At 51.5% G+C, this 24,295-nt stretch overlaps 1 protein-coding gene across 1 annotated transcript in view; it reads right to left on the reverse strand.

Annotated features, from left to right (window-relative positions):
• Nucleotides 1-597: 597 nt before the first annotated feature.
• Nucleotides 598-24,295, reverse strand: part of LOC140736279 (neuronal acetylcholine receptor subunit alpha-2-like) — a 28,837-nt gene continuing 5,139 nt past the window's right edge. Inside the window, exons 2-6 of the mRNA XM_073062234.1 lie at nucleotides 21,471-21,622; nucleotides 13,403-13,447; nucleotides 13,197-13,306; nucleotides 5,070-6,357; nucleotides 598-4,142 (exon numbers count right to left, since the gene is read on the reverse strand). Of these exons, the coding sequence (XP_072918335.1) occupies nucleotides 4,017-4,142; nucleotides 5,070-6,357; nucleotides 13,197-13,306; nucleotides 13,403-13,447; nucleotides 21,471-21,622 (1,721 nt within the window). The 3' untranslated portion in view covers nucleotides 598-4,016. The remainder of the gene's footprint in view (nucleotides 4,143-5,069; nucleotides 6,358-13,196; nucleotides 13,307-13,402; nucleotides 13,448-21,470; nucleotides 21,623-24,295) is intronic.

Consider the following 24,295-nt stretch of genomic DNA (forward strand, 5'->3'; position numbering starts at 1 on the left):
ATAAGGATTCAACATTTTCTGATCCAACGTCACATCTTTTTACTTATTTAATGCCATTCTTTACCAACAGAGCCACACCACCCTCTCTGCCTACCTTCCTATCCCTCTGATACAATATGTAACCTTGGATAGTCAGTTCCCAACTACAAACATCCTTCAACCATGATTCAGTGATGACCACACATCATACCCGATAATCTGTAAAAGTGCAACAAGATCATTCGAGCAACACACACAAAATACTGGAGGAACTCAGCAGGCCAGACAGCATCTATGGAGCACCTACGCTCCATCCGCCACAACAGACAGGATCTCCCGGTTGCCACTCACTTCAACTCTCCCTCTCATTCCCATTCGGATATGTCCATACATGACCTCCTCTACTGCCATGGTGAGGCCAAACTCAGGTTGGAGGAACAACCTCTTATATACTGTCATTGAATTCTCCAACTTCCGGTAATTCCCTCCCTCTCCCTTCCCCATCCCACCTTCACTCTGTCTCCTCTTCTAGCTGCCTATCACCTCTCATGACTCTGCCTTCTTCTACTACCCATAGTACTTTCCCCTTCACCTTCACCTCCTTCTTCACCTCTCCTGCCTATCCCCTCCCCCACCCCTTGATCTTTTCTCTGATTGGTTTTCCACCCTCTCCCCACCTTCTTTATAGGGTCCCTGCCCCTTCCTTCTTTAGTCCTGACGAAGGGTCTCGACGAAGGGAGTTGAGTACAAGAGCAAGGAAATCCTCTTGCATTTGTACAGAGCCCTGGTGAGACCACACCTGGAGTATTGTGTACAGTTTTGGTCTCCAGGGTTAAGGAAGGACATCCTGGCTGTACAGGAAGTGCAGCGTAGATTCACAAGGTTAATTCCTGGGATGTCTGGACTGTCTTACGCAGAGAGGTTAGAGAGACTGGCTTGTACACGCTGGAATTAAGGAGATTGAGAGGGGATCTGATTGAAACATATAAGATTATTAAGGGATTGGACAAGATAGAGGCAGGAAATATGTTCCAGATGCTGGGAGAGTCCAGTACCAGAGGGCATGGTTTGAGAATAAGGGGTAGGTCATTTAGGACAGATTTAAGGAAAAACTTCTTCTCCCAGAGAGTTGTGGGGATCTGGAATGCACTGCCTCGGAAGGTAGTGGAGGCCAATTCTCTGGATGCTTTCAAGAAGGAGCTAGATAGGTATCTTATGGATAGGGGGAATCAAGAGATATGGGGACAAGGCAGGAACCGGGTATTGATAGTAGTTGATCAGCCATGATCTCAAAATGGCAGTGCAGGCTCGAAGGACCGAATGGTCTACTTCTGCACCTATTGTCTATTGACCCGAAACGTTGACTGCTTCTTCCAACGGATGCTGCCCGACCTGCTGAGTTCATCCAGCTTTTTTGTACATCTTGATTTGACCACAGCATCTGCAGTGTACTTTGTGTTAGCATCTATGGAAAAGAGTTCAGTCGACATTTTGGGCTGAGACCCTTCAGGAGGACTGGAGGAGAAAGATGAAGAGTAGATTTAAAAGGTAGGGAAAGGAGAAAGAGAAACACAAGGTGATAGGTGAAACTGGGAGAGGGAGGGATGAAGTAAATACCTGGGAGGTTGATTGGTGAAAGAGATACAGGGCTGGAGAAGGGGGAGTCTGATAAGAGGACAGAAGAAAGAAAAGGGTGAGGAGCACCCAAGGGAGGCAATGGGCAGACAAGGAGATGAGGTGAGAGAGGGAAGAGGGGATGGGGAATGGTGAAGGAGAGGGCGGGAGGCATTACTGGAAGTCCTTACTTATGACAAGATCATCCACCTTATTTCTTGTACTCCATGCATGGAGATGTAACACCGAGTGCTGTATTTGCTACCCTTTTTGATTGATACTCACTCTGTTGGGTGCAACTTTGTCCTATCATCTGCCTGCCCTTCCTGACAATTTGACTACATGCTATTTTTGCTTTTTTACCATTCATCCTATACCATCCCTTCACTCCAGTTCCCACCACCCTGCCAAATTAGTTTAAACCCTCCCCAACAGTTCCAACAAACCTGCCCGCGAGAATATTGGTCCCCCTCAGGTTCAAGTGCAACCTGTCCCTTTTGTACAGGTCATACCTCCCCCAAAAGTGATCCGAATGATCCAGGATCCTGAAGCCCTGCCCCCTGCACCTGCTTCTCAGCCACGCATTTATCTGCCAAATCGTCCTGTTTCTACCCTCACTGGAGCACGGCACAGGCAACAATCCAGAAATGACTACCCCAGACATTCTGCTTCTCAGCTTTCATTAGCAGAATTTCAGAACGTGGCAAGAGGGCATACATGAGCAAGATATATCAGCTAGATGAGTGGTGCCACAACAATCTGGCACTCAACATCAGTTAGACCAAGGAATTGATTGTGGACTTCAGGAAGGGGAAATCGAGGGAACACATATCAGTCCTCAGTGAGAGATCAGCAGTGGAAAGGGTGAGCAGTTTCAAGTTCCTGGGTGTCAACATCTCTGAATATCTATCCAGGGCCCAACATATCAATGCAATTATTATACTTCATCTGGAGTTTGAGGAGACTTGGCATGTCACCAAAGACTCACAAATTTCTACAGATGTACTGTGGCAGACATCCTAACTGGTTGTATCACTGTCTGATACGGAGAGGCCACTGCACAGGATCGGAAAAATAAACTGCAGTAAGTTGTAAACTCAGCCAGCTCCATCATTTGCACTAGCCTCTCTGGCATTGAGGACATCATCTAAAGGTGATGACTCAAAAAGGCAGCACCATCGTTAATGACCCTCATCAACTAGGACATGCCCTCTTCTCATTGTGACCATCAAGGAGGTGGTACAGGAGCCTGAAGACACTATAGCAGTGATGGGACCCAGTACTGCAGGCAGGCTAACTGAATGATCCTCATGTAGCCCGGGACACACCCAGCTAGGATATCCTGACATCCACAGTCCAGGCCTTGCTCTCTTCTCACTGCTGCCACGATGAAGGTGGTAGAGGAGCCTCATGACCCACACCACCAGGCTCAGGAGCAGTTATTACCCCTCAGCCATCAGCCTTTTGAACCAGAAGGGATAACTTCACTTGCCCCATCACTGAACTGTTCCCACAACCCATGGACTCATTTATAAGGACTCTTCATCTCATGTTCTTGATATTTATTGTTTATTTATCTGTCTTTCTTTTTTGTGTTTTCACGGTTTGTTGTCTTTTTGACACTTTGGTTGTTTGTTCTGTTGAGTGTGGCATTTCGTTGATTCTATCATGTTTCCTATGAATGCCTGCGAGAAAGTGAATCTCAGGGTAGTATCTGGTGACATATATGTACTTTGATAATAAATTTACTTTGAGTAGATGCCCTTCATCACTGGCCATGTTGCTGGATTTCAACATGGACCACAGAATGGAGGCCTGACCTCCAACTTGTCCACATCGTGGTCCCTAAACCCGAATCTCCGGGTGGATGGACTCTTGGATAGGGAGGGTGGGATGAGAGGGGAGGGGAGGAGCACAGTGAACAGTGTGCATGGGAAACCTTTCCATTTTGTGCCAGTGGCTATAACTTTGCAGTCCCTTCTCAGCCTTCGACCCCACTGGTGTCCCAGGTGTGCTGCCAACTTCCATCTGACGCCTCTGATCCATGATACAGAATGCTGGCATAGCTGTTAGCGTAATGCATTACAGCGCCAGAGACCCGAGCTCGATTCCGGCCGCTAACTGTAAGGAGTTTGTGCCTTCTCCCCGTGACCATGTGGAAGTCCCCCGTCAGCTCCAGTTCCCTCCCACTTCCCAAAGGCCTACAGGTTAATGTTATCGAGCTGTGGCTGTGTTTGCATGCTGCCCCCAGCACATCCTCGCACTGTGTGGTTCTTTACGCAAATGATGCATTTCACTGCAAGTTTCCATGTACTCGTGACAAATAAAGTTGATCTGATCTTATCTTCGCTGGACAGATGAAGGGGTCTCCCAGCTGACAGGGAACACCACGACAACAGAATCCTGGCAGAGCCCGATTCAGCTCACAGCATTCCCGCCTTCCAGGGGGGCAGGAAGAGGCCCAGTATTCCCAGCAAGCAAATGATGATAAATATCCAAAGGAAGATCCTGTCAATCACCATGGCAACATACTTCCAATCTTCCTTTATCTGCAACAGAGAGCAAGAAGTTCCCAGGTTACTAGGGCAACCATGTATGAGCACTGGAAGTCAGTTCCTGGCCTCTGATTAACCAACCACCAGAGCAGGAGGTATCCTGTTTAAGTAATTCACTAACCATAACTTACCTATCGCACAAGTTGATAGGGTGGTTAAGGTGGTGAGTGGCACTAGTCAGGGGACTGAGTTCAAGAGCCACGGGGTAATATTGCAGCTCTCTAAAACCCTGGTTAAACCACAGGGTTTTGTGTTCAGTTCTGGTCGCCTCATTACAGGAAGGATGTGGAAGCTTTAGAGGGTGCAGAGGAGATTTACCAGGATGCTGCGTGTATTAGAGGGCATGTCTTATGAGGAAAGGCTGAGCGAGCTAGGACTTTTCTCTCTGGAGTGAAGAGGGTGAGAGGTAATCTGATAGAGGTGTACAAGATGATAAGAGGCATAAATCGAGTAGACGGTCAGAGACTTTTCCCCAGAGTGGAAATGGCTAATACATGGGGACATAATTTTAAGGTGATTGAAGGAAAGTATGGGGGATGTCAGAGGTACGTGTTTTTTCACACACAGAGAGGTGTGCGTGGAACACCCTGCCAGGGGCGGTGATAGAGGCAGATACATTAGAGGCATTTAAGAGACTCTTAGCTAAGCACATGGATAGAAAAATGAGGCTAGGTAGGAGGGAAGGGTTAGATTGATCATGAAGTAGGTTAGAAGGCTGGAACAGCATTGTGGGCCGAAGGGCCTGTACCGTGCTGTAGTGTTCTGTGTTAACTCAACGTAAGCAGACAAAGACGGACAACCAATGAGCAAAAGATGACAAAGTGTGGAAATAAAACCCATACTCAGGACACGAGTTGTGGGCAGTCCCTTACACTATCTCTGCTGTTTGTATCGACACTCCCCCATGGTGTCACTACTCACCGAGGAATCGGCGTCCTCTGCACGGAGGTGGTCAGCGATGTAGTGGACACCTTCCACCGCTCTCTCTATCGCAGGGTCCAGCATCACACTCCTGGGACTCCCTCCGCCTGCACGTCGTCTCCCGCCCGAGCCTCTGCCCCGCTCTTTGTAGGCAGGCTTGCATCTCGATGGGGGTGAGGTGGTCCGGGCGTGGTCTTCCCCTTCATAGCTTGGAGGGTCAGCTATGGACCTGGAGAGGCCATTAGCTTGGGGACAATCCTCAAGCAGGTCGCTGTACTGGCGTCCAGTGCTGGTCAATGGGTTACTCTCCGGCCCAGAGGGGTGATGAAAACCCACTGGCGTCCCATCGGGCTGCTCACTTACCTGGCAGGGTGCGCGGCCGACTTTCGCCAGGTCGCCCATCAGCACAGCGCACTGAACAGCTGGCACCTCGCAAAGTACCCCACACTGCAGCTGAGCGGCCTGTGCCGGGGCCAAGGATGGCCGATCAGATTCCCAGTCGAGGTGCCTCCGGCCAGCTTCAGCCGAGTGACCCGCGGCCACGTAGGAGAGTCTGAGCAGCTCCCTGCAACTCCGGCTCGCCAGCGGCGGCCTCTCCATGAACAGGAGGCGAGGGATGAGGCGGAGGAAGGACCCCCGCACCCAGCCGGGCATGGTGTGGGTGCGGGGCGAGCGGTGGTGGACGTTCAGTACGAACACCGTGATGATAATAGAGAGCGTGACGAAGATCATGGTGAAGAGGAGGTACTCCCCGATGAGGGGGATGACGAGCGAGGTGGAGGGGATGATCTCTGTGATGAGCAGCAGGAAGACGGTGAGTGAGAGCAGGACGGAGATACAGAGGGTGATCTTCTCACCACAGTCTGACGGCAGGTAGAAGACCAGCACAGTCAGAAACGATATCAGCAGACAGGGCACGATGAGGTTGATGGTGTAGAAGAGAGGGAGCCGTCTGATGATGAAGGAGTAGGTAATATCGGAGTACACTTCAGCACAGCACTCATACTTCTTGATGTTGTAGTTCCCGACGGCACTGACGATGGCCCACTCTCCGCTTTCCCAGTAGTCCTGCTGGTCCACATGCCTGTGCATGCTTATTAGATCAATCTTGGCTTTGTCAAACGTCCACGATCCAAACTTCATGGTGCAGTTCTGCTGGTCGAACGGGAAGAAGGTGACGTCGATGTGGCAGGAGCTCTTGTAGATGGCCGGAGGGACCCACCGAATCCTGCCGGTGTGGAAGAGCTGGGCTTTGGTCAGGCGAGTGACCGCAAAGTCCCCGTCGGCACTGCGGGAGGAAAGCCCCACAGCATCAGCAAAGGCGAACACAAAGATGGTATCTCCACCCTCCAGGCCAGCCCGTCTGCTCACAGCTACAACAAGCCTGAAGTCCCACACCACCAGGGTCAGGAACCACAGCACCCAGCTGATTCCATAACCTACAGACCCACTCTCAAGGACTATAGAGCCCATGGTGTGGCAGAACGAAGGCCGTGATTCAACGCTGCAGGCCACTCCTTGAATCAACACGCACAATCGTAATCAGTACAGCAGCACCGTGACCTCTCCGATCACCGGGCACCACCATGGACTTTGTTTTCCTTTCTGTTCCAATTGTGTTCTTTCTGGGAAAAACATTGTGTATAATCTGTCCTCTGGTCTATGCATGTAAACTAATCCTATGTACTGACTATCGACACTCAGAGGCCACTTTATTCATAACCTCCTGTTCCTAATAAAGTGGCCACTGCATGTACACTCATGGTCTGCTGCTGTAGCCCGTCCACTTCCAGGTTCGACATGCTCTGCATTCAGAGATGCTCTTCTGCACACCACCGTTGTAACACTTGGCAATATGAGTTACTGTCAGTTTGAGCCAGTCTCCTCTGACCTCTCTCATTAACAAGGTATTTTCTGCCACTGAACTGCTGCTCACTGGATGTGTTTTTTTGTTTCTTGCACTGTTCTCTGTAAACCCTGGAGACCGTTGTCTGTTAATGTCCCAGGAGACCAGCAGTTTCTGAGATACTCAAACCACCCTGTCTGGCACCAACAATTATTTGTTATGTACCCCTAAGGTTCATTTTTTCTGTGGACTGTCACTTTAAAATGTCGGGAGAATGAGACTGACTTTTGCTCTATTGGATTTCTACTGATTTCTTCTGCCTGCTTCTGAGTTGCTATGGCAAAGAGAGGTGGAGTTATTTGATGGACAATTGATGTTATTGATGTTATGGTTATGGTTATGTTATGTTATGGTTTCTCTGCAGCTTGTTTACATTTTTCCTGCAGCTTATTTCGGATATACAAGGACACACAGACACTCACAGATAGAGTCAAGATGGATTCGGTCAATGGACGACACCAGTGAGTCGGTCGCTGGTTTAAACTTTCAGGAGCCCAAAAGGGGTGAGTTGAGATTGATCCTGAGTATCGATAAATGACTCTCACAAGTTTTCTGCAACTAGAACAAGTTTGCAGGAAGAGAAGAGAGGAGAGGAAGGTTTGGAACAGAAGAAACCTAGTGACAAAGAGGTCACTGTCTGGACTCTCTCTTGAAGTAGCCTGTGAGGGTGAGTTTGTTTCCATTTGTCTACGGAAGTGTGATTGTCACTTAGTTAATCCACAGGAGTGGGTTCTCTGGTGAGGGGAAAACCTTTGTGAATACTATATGTGTGTTTACCCTTTGTCTGGGTGTGGTAGTTCACTGAAGAAAGGCACCCCTGTGGCAAATCACTGTTGGAGTTATTTCGTACGTCGTGGAACTGGATAAGCGACTATCATGTTGTGAGTGATTGGGGTAACCTGTGGAATGTACCGGTGTGTCGACCCTTGCCCGGGTGGTGGTTCCCTGGAAGATGGTCCCCTTTGTGATAAGCTACTGTTGGTGATAATCCATACGTGGATTTTGATTGAGTATCCTGTGGCCATCACTTTGAGATGTCCCGTAGCTGAATTCGGGTGTGGTACCACTTGTGTTGAAAGGATATTCGTTGAAGATCACTGTCGGTGATACTTCGTGTGTGTGGAGTGGAACAACTTCAAAGATAAAACCTACTGCTAATGTTATTTTGTATTGCTGTCGTGGAATCTGTGGAATATCGATGTAATTGCCTTCTCACAACATACGCCTTTGGATTACAAATCTCTCTCTCTCTCCTCGATTCTACTCAACTCAATATCACGAACTGAACTGATTTCATTCCTTCACCATCGTAAGACTGTATCATTTACCACCTGAGCTTGAATGAGTTTGGGAAACATATATATGCTTATATATGCCTAACACTGTTAATCCTCGGTTTGTCTGGTTTGAAGTTTACTATTATTGGTAGATACTAATAGAGTTTTGTTAATAACAAAACCAGTCTCCAGGTGTGTTCCATTTCTGCTGGTTCTTTTAACCCATTATGGGGTACGTAACATAGTAAACTTCAAATCAGACAAACCGAGGAGAGAGAGATTTGTAATCCAAAGGGGAATGTTGTGAGAAGGCAATTACATCGATATTCCACAGATTCCACGACAGCAATACTAAATAACAACAGCAGTAGGTTTTATCTCCGAAGTTGTTCCACTCCACACACTAAGTATCACCGATATTGATCTTCAACGAATATCCTTTCAACACAAGTGGTACCACACCCGAATTCAGCTACGGGACATCTCAAAGTGATGGCCACAGGATACTCAAACAGAATCCACGTATGGATTATCACCAACAGTAGCTTATCACAAAGGGGACCATCTTCAGGGGAACCACCACCCAGGCAAGGGTCGACACACCGGTACATTCCACACGGTTCCCCAACACACACAACGTGATAGCCACTTATCCAGTTCCACGACGTACGAAATAACTCCAACAGTGATTTGCCACAGGGGTGCCTTTCTTCAGTGAACTACCACACCCAGACAAAGGGTAAACACACATATAGTATTCACAAAGGTTTTCCCCTCACCAGAGAACCCACTCCTGTGGATTAACTAAGTGACAATCACACTTCCGTAGCCAAATGGAAACAAACTCACCCTCACGGGCTACTTCGAGAGAGAGTCCAGACAGTGATCTCTTTGTCACTAGGTTTCTTCTGTTCCAAACCTTCCTCTCCTCTCTTCTCTTCCTGCAAACTTGTTCTAGTTGCAGAAAACTTGAGAGAGTCATTTATCGATACTCAGGATCAATCTCAACTCACCCCTTTTGGGCTCCTGAAAGTTTAAACCAGCGACCGACTCACTGATGTCGTCCATTGACCGAATCCATCTTGACTCTATCTGTGAGTGTCTGTGTGTCCTTGTATATCCGAAATAAGCTGCAGGAAAAATGTAAACACGCTGCAGAGAAACCATAACATCAATTGTCCATCAAATAACTCCACCTCTCTTTGCCATAGCAATTCAGAAACAGGCAGTGTCCGTGCGTAAGTCCAAACACACTGTAGTCAGTAGAAATCCAATAGAGCAAAAGTCAGTCTCATTCTCCCGACATTTTAAAGTGACAGTCCACAGAAAAAATGAACCCAAGGGGTATATAACACATTCCACAGTCAAAGTCACTTAGACTATCCTTCTTCCCCATTCTGATGTTTAGTTTGGTCAACAAATGAACCTCTTGACCATGTCGGCATGCATTTATGCATTGAGTTGCTGCCACATGATTAGCTGATCATGTGTACAGTGTATCTGATAAAGGGGCCACTATTTACATTTATTGTGCTTTTTTGTTATGTTCCTTATGCTGCATCAGCTCCAGATTGGGAATGCGTTTGGGATGTGGGGAACGCGGTCGGGATCACAGGGAATGCGTTTGGGATGTGGGGAACGCGGTCGGGATCGCAGGGAATGCGTTTGGGATGTGGGGAACGTGGTCGGGATCGCAGGGAACGCGGTCGGGATCACAGGGAATGCGTTTGGGATGTGGGGAACGTGGTCGGGATCGCAGGGAATGTGTTTGGGATGTGGGGAACGCGGTCGGGATCGCAGGGAATGCATTTGGGATGTGGGGAACGTGGTCGGGATCGCAGGGAACGCGTTTGGGATGTGGGGAACATGATCGGGATCGCAGGGAACGCGTTTGGGATGTGGGGAACGTGGTCGGGATCGCAGGGAACGGGCATTTGGGATGTGGGGAACGTGGTCGGGATCGCAGGGAACGCGTTTGGGATGTGGGGAACGTGATCGGGATCGCAGGGAACGCGTTTGGGATGTGGGGAACGTGGTCGGGATCGCAGGGAACGGGCGTTTGGGATGTGGGGAACGTGGTCGGGATCGCAGGGAACGCGTTTGGGATGTGGGGAACGTGGTCGAGATCGCAGGGAACGCGTTTGGGATGTGGGGAACGTGGTCGGGATCGCAGGGAACGCGTTTGGGATGTGGGGAACGTGGTCGGGATCGCAGGGAACGCGTTTGGGATGTGGGGAACGTGGTCGGGATCGCAGGGAACGGGCGTTTGGGATGTGGGGAACGTGGTCGGGATCGCAGGGAACGCGTTTGGGATGTGGGGAACGTGGTCGAGATCGCAGGGAACGCGTTTGGGATGTGGGGAACGTGGTCGGGATCGCAGGGAACGCGTTTGGGATATGGGGAACGTGGTCAGGATCGCAGGGAATGCGGTCGGGATCGCAGGGAATGCGTTTGGGATGTGGGGAACGTGGTCGGGATCGCAGGGAACGCGGTCGGGATCACAGGGAATGCGTTTGGGATGTGGGGAACGTGGTCGGGATCGCAGGGAATGTGTTTGGGATGTGGGGAACGCGGTCGGGATCACAGGGAATGCATTTGGGATGTGGGGAACGTGGTCGGGATCGCAGGGAATGCGTTTGGGATGTGGGGAACGTGGTCGAGATCGCAGGGAACGCGTTTGGGATGTGGGGAACGTGGTCGGGATCGCAGGGAACGCGTTTGGGATGTGGGGAACGTGGTCGGGATCGCAGGGAACGGGCGTTTGGGATGTGGGGAACGTGGTCGGGATCGCAGGGAACGCGTTTGGGATGTGGGGAACGTGGTCGAGATCGCAGGGAACGCGTTTGGGATGTGGGGAACGTGGTCGGGATCGCAGGGAACGCGTTTGGGATATGGGGAACGTGGTCAGGATCGCAGGGAATGCGGTCGGGATTGCAGGGAATGCGTTTGGGATGTGGGGAACGTGGTCGGGATCGCAGGGAACGCGTTTGGGATGTGGGGAACGTGGTCGGGATCGCAGGGAACGCGTTTGGGATGTGGGGAACGTGGTCGAGATCGCAGGGAACGCGTTTGGGATGTGGGGAACGTGGTCGGGATCGCAGGGAACGCGTTTGGGATATGGGGAACGTGGTCAGGATCGCAGGGAATGCAGTCGGGATCGCAGGGAATGCGTTTGGGATGTGGGGAACGTGGTCGGGATCGCAGGGAACGCGTTTGGGATGTGGGGAACGTGGTCGGGATCGCAGGGAACGCGTTTGGGATGTGGGGAACGCGGTCGGGATCGCAGGGAATGCAGTCGGGATGTGGGGAACGTGGTCGGGATCGCAGGGAATGCGTTTGGGATGTGGGGAACACGGTTGGAATCGCAGGGAATGCGGTCGGGATCACAGGGAATGCGTTTGGGATGTGGGGAACGCGGTTGGGATAGCGGGGAACGCGGTCGGGATAGCGGGGAATGCAGTCGGGATGTGGGGAACGCGGTGGGGAACGCGGTCGGGATCGCAGGGAATGCGTTTGGGATGTGGGGAACGCGGTTGGGATCGCGGGGAACGTGGTCGGGATAGCGGGGAACGCGGTCGGGATGTGGGGAACGCGGTTGGGAACGCGGTCGGGATCGCAGGGAATGCGTTTGGGATGTGGGGAACGCGGTTGGGATCGCAGGGAACACGGTCGGGATCGCAGGGAATGGGTTTGGGATGTGGGGAACGTGGTTGGGATCGCAGGGAATGCATTTGGGATGTGGGGAACGCGGTTGGGATCGCAGGGAACATGGTCGGGATCGCAGGGAATGCGCTTGGGATGTAGGGAATGCGGTCGGGATCGCAGGGAATGCGGTCAGGATCGTGGAGTTTTTATTGCCTCTTGGCTCTGATATCACCCTTGTCAAATTTTCACCATCTGTCTGCCCACTGTTCAGAACATAGACCCAAGCTGTGCCCAAATGGCAAGAGTGACAATTGACAATCAGGTTTAATGTCACTGACGTTAGACGGGAAATATATTAACTTAACAGCAGCAGTTCAATGCAATACATATCTAGCAGAGAAAAAATAATAAATAAGAATAATAATAATAAATAAACAAACAAACAAGTAAATCAATTACATATATTGAATAGATTTAAAAATGTGCAAAAACAGCAATACTGTATATTTAAAAAAAGTGAGGTAGTGTCCAAAGCTTCAATATCCGTTTTGGAATCAGATGGCAGAGGGGAAGAAGCTGTTCCTGAATCGCTGAGTGTGTGCCTTCAGGCTTCTGTACCTCCTACCTGATGGTAACAGTGAGAAAAGGGCATGCCCTGGGTGCTGGAGGTCCCTAATAATGGACACTGCCTTTCTGAAACACCGCTCCCTGAAGATGTCCTGGGTATTTTGTAGGCTAGTGCCCAAGATGGAGCTGACTAGATTTACAACCCTCTGAAGCTTCTTTTGGTCCTGTGCAGTAGCCCCTCCAAACCAGACAGTGATGCAGCCTGTCAGAATGCTCTCCATTTGAGTGCATATGTTGACATACCAAATCTCTTCAACCTCCTAACAAAGTATAGACACTGTCCTGGCCTTGCCAAGTTTTTGTAACAAGTTTAGCCTGGTCTCTCTGCTTATTTCATTTTATTTAGAGACACAGCACAGTGACAGCCCTTCGAACTCACCCTATACACCACGTGACCAACTGACTAACATGCCAACCGAGCACACCCACAGTTTATTAACACTAACCCATAGGTCTTTGGAACGTGGGAGGAAAATCCACACGTTCGCAGGGAGAGCAAGAAAACTCCTTACAGACAGCGACGGGAGTTGAATCTGGGTCACTGGGTCTGTAATAATGTTACACTAACTACAAGGCTACCCCCGGGACTGAGCCCCAGTGTCAGCGCTCTGCAGAAAGGGGCAAACAGACACCAGCTGTAAAACAACATCATGTCATCGCCTCGCCACCCACTTGTTGTAAAGGATGATGTCAGGTCTCCAGAGAAGCTCCGATGGAACTCTGATTGAAGTCACGTTCTCATATTCCGAGGGGTCCCAGCGGAGCTTGAAATCATTCCATTCCTGAAAAATCGATCAGACAGATCAGGCTTCAGATGACGCAGGATGTCAATGGCACAGAACCGCGAGAGGGGGTGGAGGACCACGAGGAAAACAGACCTGCTTCACCCAGACGTTGGTCGTCATCATTTGATTCTTTTCATCCTGTGTGGAGAACACAAGCTGTCACAAGTGGAAAATTTAAACTGAATAAAGGATACAAGCAATTTGTACATTCTGCAAGTGACTGCACAGGTTTCCTCCCACTTTCCAAAGGTTATAAGACCCAAAGACATAGGTGCAGAATTAGGCCCTTTGACCCATTGGGTCTGCTCCATCGTGGCTGATTTATTTTCCCTCTCAACCCCATTCTCCTGCCTTCTCCCCATAACCTTTGACACCCTGAACAATCAAGGACCCATCATTCACTCATTATATGCTGAGTTGTATGATGTGGGCAATCATGGTCTTTCCATGACCATGATTGCTCTTGGCAAATTTTTCCACAGAAATGGTTTGTCATTGCTTTCTTCTGGACAGTGTCTTTACAAGATGGGTGACCCCAGCCATTATCAATACCCTCCAAAGTTTGTCTACCTGTCATCAGTGGTCGCATAACCAGGACTCGTGATACGCACCAGATGCTCAGACAACCTGCTCTCATGGCTTCATGTGACCACGATCGGGGGGGAGGGAGGCAGGTGCTACACCTCGCCCAAGGGTGACCTGCAGGCTAGCAGAGGGAAGGAGCACCTTGCACCTCCTTTGGTAGGGACACATCTCCCTTCACCACCCAAAGAACCTATCACCCTCCACTTTTAATATACCCAATGACTTCAACTTCACAGCTGTCTTTGGCAATGGATTCCACTAATTCACTACCCTTTGGCTGGTGAAAATCCTCCCCATCTCTGCTCCAGATGAACATCCCTCTATTCTGAGGCTGTGCCCTCTGATTCTAGACAAACCATTGTAGGAAATATCCTTTTCATATCCACTCAACATTCGATAGGTTTCAATGAGATCCCCCCCTCATTTTTCTAAAATCCAGTGAGTAGGAGATTAATTGGTCACATGGGTATAAATGGACAGCACAGGATTATTGGGCCGAAGGGCCTGTTATTGCACTGTACCTCTAAATAAAGTTAAAGTGAAATGAAGTAATTAATAAAACATGTATTGTCTCTGGGAACATTGCTCGATGAAACTGAATATTACTTGAGGAGTTTTACCTGACACTCTGAAGCTGAGGTTGCAGAGAGCAGAGCTCTTAATCGAACCCTGACACTCCCAGTGTGTGACTGGGGGGGGAAGGTGAGGCATTTGACCTCTGAAGGACCTGCCTCATTCAGTTTTTGGGGATCAGCTTTAGAGTTAGCTGAGCATAGGAGACTATGAAGTGTCTGCACTGGCTGGATTTCCCATTGGAGACAGACCGGGTTCAGACACTGTAGAGTACTCCAGAGTCAGCGGGGTTTCTCTAGGGCCCCGGTCCCTCTCCAGGGCATCCCTTCCCCCACTACCCAGCAAACCACCCCCCCCCCCCAACACTCCAGGATACCCGCCCAGCCCCTCAACACTCTCAGGGATGCCCAACCCTACAAACCTTACTGGAATGCCTCACCTCCCACCCACCCTCTAACCCTACCTGGAATGCCACACCCACCCACCCTCTGACCCTACCTGGAATGCCTCACCTCCACCCATCCTCTAACCCTACCTGGAATGCCTCACCTCCCACCCTCTGACCCTACCTGGAATGCCTCACCTCCAGCCCACCCTCTGACCCTACCTGGAATGCCTCACCTCCAGACCACCCTCTAACACTACCTGGAATGCCTCACCTCCACCCATCCTCTAACCCTACCTGGAATGCCTCAGCTCCCACCCACCCTCTGACCCGACCTGGAATGCCTCACCTCCAGCCCACCCTCTGACCCTACCTGGAATGCCTCACCTCCACCCATCCTCTGACCCTACCTGGAATGCCTCAGCTCCCACCCACCCTCTGACCCGACCTGGAATGCCTCACCTCCAGCCCACCCTCTGACCCGACCTGGAATGCCTCACCTCCCACCCACCCTCTGACCCTACCTGGAATGCCTCACCTCCAGCCCACCCTCTGACCCTACATGGAATGCCTCACCTCCAGCCCACCCTCTGACCCTACCTGGGATGCCTCACCTCCAGCCCACCCTCTGACCCTACCTGGGATGCCTCACCTCCAGCCCACCCTCTGACCCTACCTGGGATGCCACACCCACCCACCCTCGGACCCTACCTGGAATGCCACACCCACCCACCCTCTGACCCTACCTGGAATGCCTCACCTCCAGCCCACCCTCTGACCTTACCTGGGATGCCACACCCACCCACCCTCGGACCCTACCTGGAATGCCTCACCTCCAGCCCACCCTCTGACCCTACCTGGAATGCCTCACCTCCAGCCCACCCTCTGACCCTACCTGGAATGCCTCACCTCCAGCCCACCCTCTGACCCTACCTGGAATGCCTCACCTCCACCCACCCTCTGACCCTGCCTGGAATGCCTCACCTCCAGCCCACCCTCTGACCCTACCTGGAATACCTCACCCACCCACCCTCTGACCCTACCTGGAATGCCTCACCTCCCACCCACCCTCTGACCCTACCTGGAATGCCTCACCTCCCACCCACCCTCTGACCCTACCTGGAATGCCTCACCTCCCACCCACCCTCTGACCCTACCTGGAATGCCTCACCCACCCACCCTCTGACCCTACCTGGAATACCTCCCCCACCCACCCTCTGACCCTACCTGGAATGCCTCCCCCACCCACCCTCTGACCCTACCTGGAATGCCTCACCCACCCACCCTCTGACCCTACCTGGAATACCTCCCCCACCCACCCTCTGACCCTACCTGGAATGCCTCACCCACCCACCCTCTGACCCTACCTGGAATGCCTCACCTCCCACCCACCCTCTGACCCTACCTGGAATGCCTCATCCACCCACCCTCTGACCCTACCTGGAATACCTCACCTCCCACCCACCCTCTGACCCTACCTGGAATGCCTCACCCACCCACCCTCTGACCCTACCTGGAATGCCTCACCTCCCACCCTCTGACCCTACCTGGAATGCCTCACCTCCCACCCTCTGACCCTACCTGGAATGCCTCACCCACCCACCCTCTGACCCTACCTGGAATACCTCACCTCCCACCCACCCTCTAACCCTACCTGGAATACCTCACCTCCCACCCACCCTCTGATCCTACCTGGAATGCCTCACCTCCACCAACCCTCTGACCCTACCTGGAATGCCTCACCCACCCAACCTCTGACCCTACCTGGAATGCCTCACCCACCCACCCTCTAACCCTACCTGGAATACCTCACCTCACCAGTCCACCCTCTAACCCTACCTGGAATGCCTCACCTCACCAGTCCACCCTCTAACCCTACCTGGAATACCTCACCTCCCACCCTCTAACCCTACCTGGAATGCCTCACCCACCCACCCTCTAACCCTACCTGGAATGCCTCACCCACCCACCCTCTAACCCTACCTGGAATGCCTCACCCACCCACCCTCTAACCCTACCTGGAATACCTCACCTCACCAGTCCACCCTCTAACCCTACCTGGAATGCCTCACCTCACCAGTCCACCCTCTAACCCTACCTGGAATACCTCACCTCACCAGTCCACCCTCTAACCCTACCTGGAATGCCTCACCTCACCAGTCCACCCTCTAACCCTACCTGGAATACCTCACCTCCCACCCTCTAACCCTACCTGGAATGCCTCACCTCACCAGTCCACCCTCTGACCCTACCTGGAATGCCTCACCTCCCACCCACCCTCTGACCCTAACTGGAATACCTCACCTCCCACCCACCCTCTGACCCTACCTGGAATGCCTCACCCACCCACCCTCTAACCCTACCTGGAATGCCTCACCCACCCACCCTCTAACCCTACCTGGAATACCTCACCTCACCAGTCCACCCTCTAACCCTACCTGGAATGCCTCTCCTCACCAGTCCACCCTCTAACCCTACCTGGAATACCTCACCTCCCACCCTCTAACCCTACCTGGAATGCCTCACCTCACCAGTCCACCCTCTGACCCTACCTGGAATGCCTCACCTCCCACCCACCCTCTGACCCTAACTGGAATACCTCACCTCCCACCCACCCTCTGACCCTACCTGGAATGCCTCACCCACCCACCCTCTGACCCTACCTGGAATGCCTCACCTCCCACCCACCCTCTAACCCTACCTGGAATACCTCACCTCCCACCCACCCTCTGACCCTACCTGGAATGCCTCACCCACCCAACCTCTGACCCTACCTGGAATGCCTCACCCACCCACCCTCTAACCCTACCTGGAATACCTCATCCACCCACCCTCTAACCCTACCTGGAATACCTCACCTCCCACCCTCTAACCCTACCTGGAATGCCTCACCTCACCAGTCCACCCTCTAACCCTACCTGGAATGCCTCACCTAACCAGTCCACCCTCTAACCCTACCTAGAATGCCTCACCTCCAGCCCACCCTCTAACCCTACCTGGAATGCCTCACCTCCAGCCCACCCTCTAACCCTACCTGGAATGCCTCACCTCCCACCCTCTAACCCTACCTGGAATGCCTCACCTCCAGCCCACCCTCTAACCCTACCTGGAATGCCTCACCTCCAGCCCACCCTCTAACCCTACCTGGAATGCCTCACCTCCCACCCTCTAACCCTACCTGGAATGCCTCACCTCCAGCCCACCCTCTAACCCTACCTGGAATGCCTCACCTCCAGCCCACCCTCTAACCCTACCTGGAATGCCTCACCTCCCACCCTCTAACCCTACCTGGAATACCTCACCTCCAGCCCACCCTCTGACCCTACCTGGAATGCCTCACCCACCCAACCTCTGACCCTACCTGGAATGCCTCACCCACCCACCCTCTAACCCTACCTGGAATACCTCATCCACCCACCCTCTAACCCTACCTGGAATACCTCACCTCCCACCCTCTAACCCTACCTGGAATGCCTCACCTCACCAGTCCACCCTCTAACCCTACCTGGAATGCCTCACCTAACCAGTCCACCCTCTAACCCTACCTAGAATGCCTCACCTCCAGCCCACCCTCTAACCCTACCTGGAATGCCTCACCTCCAGCCCACCCTCTAACCCTACCTGGAATGCCTCACCTCCCACCCTCTAACCCTACCTGGAATGCCTCACCTCCAGCCCACCCTCTAACCCTACCTGGAATGCCTCACCTCCAGCCCACCCTCTAACCCTACCTGGAATGCCTCACCTCCCACCCTCTAACCCTACCTGGAATGCCTCACCTCCAGCCCACCCTCTAACCCTACCTGGAATGCCTCACCTCCAGCCCACCCTCTAACCCTACCTGGAATGCCTCACCTCCCACCCTCTAACCCTACCTGGAATACCTCACCTCCAGCCCACCCTCTAACCCTACCTGGAATGCCTCACCAGTCCACCCTCTAACCCTACCTGGAATACCTCACCTCTAACCCTACCCAGAATGCCTTCTGAACATCTATACATACACCCCCCACCCTGACCACCCCCAGGACAGCCTTCTTGATCTTTTCTGAATCAGCCCCCGACCCTCCCCAGAATACAACCCGATCCCCACCTTCGCCAGGGTGCAGGCACTCCAGTGATGTAACCACAGCTACCTTCACACAATGAGTTACCCAACTTAACTCAGAACTGTGTGACCCGGCGTCTCATCTCACTGTTGGCTGGGACTCCCCTCATCCAGCTGCCCCAGAATGGTCACCGATTGTTTACGTCCCGTTAGCAGGATGGCCAGGGGCACATCAGACGGACACTGGCATCATGTGAACAGTGCTCCCCCAGTCACACTCTGCATCTCTCACTCTCCAGGTTGGCATGGGAGTCAGATCAAAACTCCACGATCTACACCCAGGGCGGGCCTCTACCTCGATTTCACAAGAGGGTGGAGTCCCTGATTCACAAGGGGGACTTTCTGTAAATATCACTGACCAACATCAATGGGAGATCAGAGTCATAGATCACTACAGCACAGAAATAGGCCCTTTGGCCCATCTAGTCCATGCCGAACTATTATACTGCCCAGTCTCATCGACCCACACCCAGACCATAGACCCCATACCCCTCCCATACATGTACATCCAAACTTCTCCCTGGTCCCATCGACCCACACCTGGACCATAGACCCCATACCCCTCCCATACATGTAAATCCAAACTTCTCCCTGGTCCCATCGACCCACACCCGGACCATAGACCCCATACCCCTCCCATCCATGTACCTATCCAAACTTCTCCCTGGTCCCATCGGCCCACACCCGGACCATAGACCCCATACCCCTCCCATCCATGTACATCCAAACTTCTCCCTGGTCCCATCGACCCACACCCAGACCATAGACCCCATACCCCTCCCATCCATGTACTTATCCAAACTTCTCCCTGGTCCCATCGACCCACACCTGGACCATAGACCCCATACCCCTCCCATCCATGTACATCCAAACTTCTCCCTGGTCCCATCGACCCACACCCAGACCATAGACCCCATACCCCTCCCATCCGTGTACCTATCCAAACTTCTCCCTGGTCCCATCGACCCACACCCGGACCATAGACCCCATACCCCTCCCATCCATGTACATCCAAACTTCTCCCTCGTCCCATCGACCCACACCCGGACCATAGACCCCATACCCCTCCCATCCATGTACATCCAAACTTCTCCCTGGTCCCATCGACCCACACCCGGACCATAGACCCCATACCCCTCCCATCCATGTACATCCAAACTTCTCCCTGGTCCCATCGACCCACACCCGGACCATAGACCCCATACCCCTCCCATCCATGTACCTATCCAAACTTCTCCATGGTCCCATCGACCCACACCCAGACCATAGACCCCATACCCCTCCCATCCATGTACCTATCCAAACTTCTCCCTGGTCCCATCGACCCACATCCGGACCATAGACCCCATACCCCTCCCATCCATGTACCTATCCAAACTTCTCCCTGGTCCCATCGACCCACATCCGGACCATAGACCCCATACCCCCCCATCCATGTACCTATCCAAACTTCACCCTGGTCCCATTGACCCACACCCAGACCATAGACTCCATACCCCTCCCATCCATGTACCTATCCAAACTTCTCCCTGGTCCCATTGAACCACACCCAGACCATAGACCCCATACCCCTCCCATCCATGTACCTATCCAAACTTCTCCCTGATCCCATCGACCCACACCCGGACCATAGACCCCATACCCCTCCCATCCATGTACCTATCCAAACTTCTCCCTGATCCCATCGACCCACACCCGGACCATAGACCCCATACCCCTCCCATCCATGTACCTATCCAAACTTCTCCATGGTCCCATCGACCCACACCCAGACCATAGACCCCATACCCCTCCCATCCATGTACCTAACCAAACTTCTCCCTGGTCCCATCGACCCACACCCGGACCATAGACCCCATACCCCTCCCATCCATGTACATCCAAACTTCACCCTGGTACCATCGACCCACACCTGGACCATAGACCCCATACCCCTCCCATCCGTGTACTTATCCAAACTTCTCCCTGGTCCCATCGACCCACACCCGGACCATAGACCCCATACCCCTCCCATCCATGTACCTAGCCACAACAAACTAAGTAACAACTGCAATGAATATAGAACAGTACAGTACAGGGTCTTCAGCCCACAATATGACATACTCAAAGATCAATCTAACCTTTCCTTCCTAAATAGCCTTCTCTTTTTCTATCATCCATTTGCCTATCTAAAAGTTTCTTAAATGCTTCGAAGTATCTGCCTCTACCACCATCCCTGGCAACGTGTTCCACACACCCACCACTGTGTGTAAAAAATCTCCGACAATCCCCACTGTATTTTCCTCCAGTCACCTTAAAATTATGCCCCCCCATATCAGACATTTTATATATATATATATATATATATATAGTGGGGTTATGTTGATGGAGCAAATGGCCTGCAGACTGTATCTGTCACCTTTCCACCCCTACAACACACACAGGTACAGAGCAAGACTCTGAAGTGTGCACGCTCTTGATCATTCCAACCCTTCCCACCACCTCTAGTTCCTCTCATTTCATCCACATACCACATCTACCAGTTGGGCAATGGACAGTCCCAGGTGGACGAAGACAGTGTCAGAAGAGTTGGCCACGGGTCGGGATAACTTGTTGTAGCCGGTGAAGAGTGTCTTCAGCAGTAGTTCCTCCGCCTGTGGGTGAGTTCCCTCCTTACAACAAACTGACAACAGAGAGGTTATTCAGTACAGAGTACACACCATCTTCCCCACAACATCCTGGTGTGATTCTACACTGGCATCCTCACATCAGCCATTACCGTCTGGTTACTGATTCCATCTTCCCCACAACATCCTGGTGTGATTCTACACTGGCATCCTCACATCAGCCATTACCGTCTGGCTACTGATTCCATCTTCCCCACAACATCCTGGTGTGATTCTACACTGGCGTCACAGACAGTATCCTCACATCAGCCATTACCGTCTGGCTACTGATTCCATCTTCCCCACAACATCCTGGTGTGATTCTACACTGGCGTCACAGACAGTATCCTCACATCAGCCATTACCGTCTGGCTACTGATTCCATCTTCCCCACAACATCCTGGTGTCATTCTACACTGGCATCCTCACATCAGCCATTACCGTCTGGTTACTGATTCCATCTTCCCCACAACATCCTGGTGTGATTCTACACTGGCATCCTCACATCAGACATTACCGTCTGGTTACTGATTCCATCTTCCCCACAACATCCTGGTGTGATTCTACACTGGCGTCCTCACATCAGACATTACCGTCTGGTTACTGATTCCATCTTCCCCACAACATCCTGGTGTGATTCTACACTGGCATCCTCACATCAGACATTACCGTCTGGCTACTGATTCCATCTTCCCCACAACATCCTGGTGTCATTCTACACTGGCGTCCTCACATCAGACATTACCGTCTGGTTACTGATTCCATCTTCCCCACAACATCCTGGTGTCATTCTACACTGGCATCCTCACATCAGACATTACCGTCTGGTTACTGATTCCATCTTCCCCACAACATCCTGGTGTCATTCTACACTGGCATCCTCACATCAGACATTACCGTCTGGTTACTGATTCCATCTTCCCCACAACATCCTGGTGTGATTCTACACTGGCATCCTCACATCAAACATTACCGTCTGGTTACTGATTCCATCTTCCCCACAACATCCTGGTGTGATTCTACACTGGCGTCCTCACATCAAACATTACCGTCTGGTTACTGATTCCATCTTCCCCACAACATCCTGGTGTCATTCTACACTGGCGTCCTCACATCAGCCATTACCGTCTGGTTACTGATTCCATCTTCCCCACAACATCCTGGTGTCATTCTACACTGGCATCCTCACATCAGCCATTACCGTCTGGCTACTGATTCCATCTTCCCCACAACATCCTGGTGTCATTCTACACTGGCGTCCTCACATCAGCCATTACCGTCTGGTTACTGATTCCATCTTCCCCACAACATCCTGGTGTCATTCTACACTGGCATCCTCACATCAGCCATTACCGTCTGGCTACTGATTCCATCTTCCCCACAACATCCTGGTGTCATTCTACACTGGCATCCTCACATCAGACATTACCGTCTGGTTACTGATTCCATCTTCCCCACAACATCCTGGTGTGATTCTACACTGGCATCCTCACATCAGACATTACCGTCTGGTTACTGATTCCATCTTCCCCACAACATCCTGGTGTGATTCTACACTGGCATCCTCACATCAGACATTACCGTCTGGTTACTGATTCCATCTTCCCACAACATCCTGGTGTCATTCTACACTGGCATCCTCACATCAGCCATTACCGTCTGGTTACTGATTCCATCTTCCCCACAACATCCTGGTGTGATTCTACACTGGCATCCTCACATCAGCCATTACCGTCTGGTTACTGATTCCATCTTCCCCACAACATCCTGGTGTGATTCTACACTGGCATCCTCACATCAGACATTACCGTCTGGTTACTGATTCCATCTTCCCCACAACATCCTGGTGTCATTCTACACTGGCATCCTCACATCAGCCATTACCGTCTGGTTACTGATTCCATCTTCCCCACAACATCCTGGTGTCATTCTACACTGGCATCCTCACATCAGCCATTACCGTCTGGTTACTGATTCCATCTTCCCCACAACATCCTGGTGTGATTCTACACTGGCATCCTCACATCAGACATTACCGTCTGGTTACTGATTCCATCTTCCCCACAACATCCTGGTGTGATTCTACACTGGCATCCTCACATCAGACATTACCGTCTGGTTACTGATTCCATCTTCCCCACAACATCCTGGTGTGATTCTACACTGGCGTCACAGACAGTATCCTCACATCAGCCATTACCATCTGGTTGGGTGCAGCATCCTCTCACAATGTATACAAACTACAGTCAGGTCAGTTGAAAAGGTCATCGGCTGCAGTCTACCATCACTGCAAGGCTTGTATGTGTCTGAGAAAGAAGTGGGCAGGAAAAGTCACTGTGGACACTACCCACCCTGCAAACTGCCTTTTCCAAAAGCTCCCTTCTGCAAAGTGCTATCAGGTTATTACAACAAAAACTTTACACCATCTTAAAAGTTTCTTTCCCCAGTTAATCTGATCAACCATTTTAATTACACCCCCACCCCCTCTATTAGTTATCCCATTACTGCACTGCAAGCATTTTAAACCATGTTTTATAAAGCTGTTTATATTGTAAAGACAAACCCCTGGAGGTTTTCATGTTTTACTGTTTTAACAACACTGAATCACTCTGGATTTAATTTGGCTTTTTTGACTCTTTCTTGTCAAAGTGAAAAAATATCTCTACAGAGTGTTCTAAATTAGTTACAAA

Source organism: Hemitrygon akajei, chromosome 11 (genome assembly GCF_048418815.1).
Source record: "Hemitrygon akajei chromosome 11, sHemAka1.3, whole genome shotgun sequence".
Lineage (NCBI taxonomy): Eukaryota > Metazoa > Chordata > Chondrichthyes > Myliobatiformes > Dasyatidae > Hemitrygon > Hemitrygon akajei.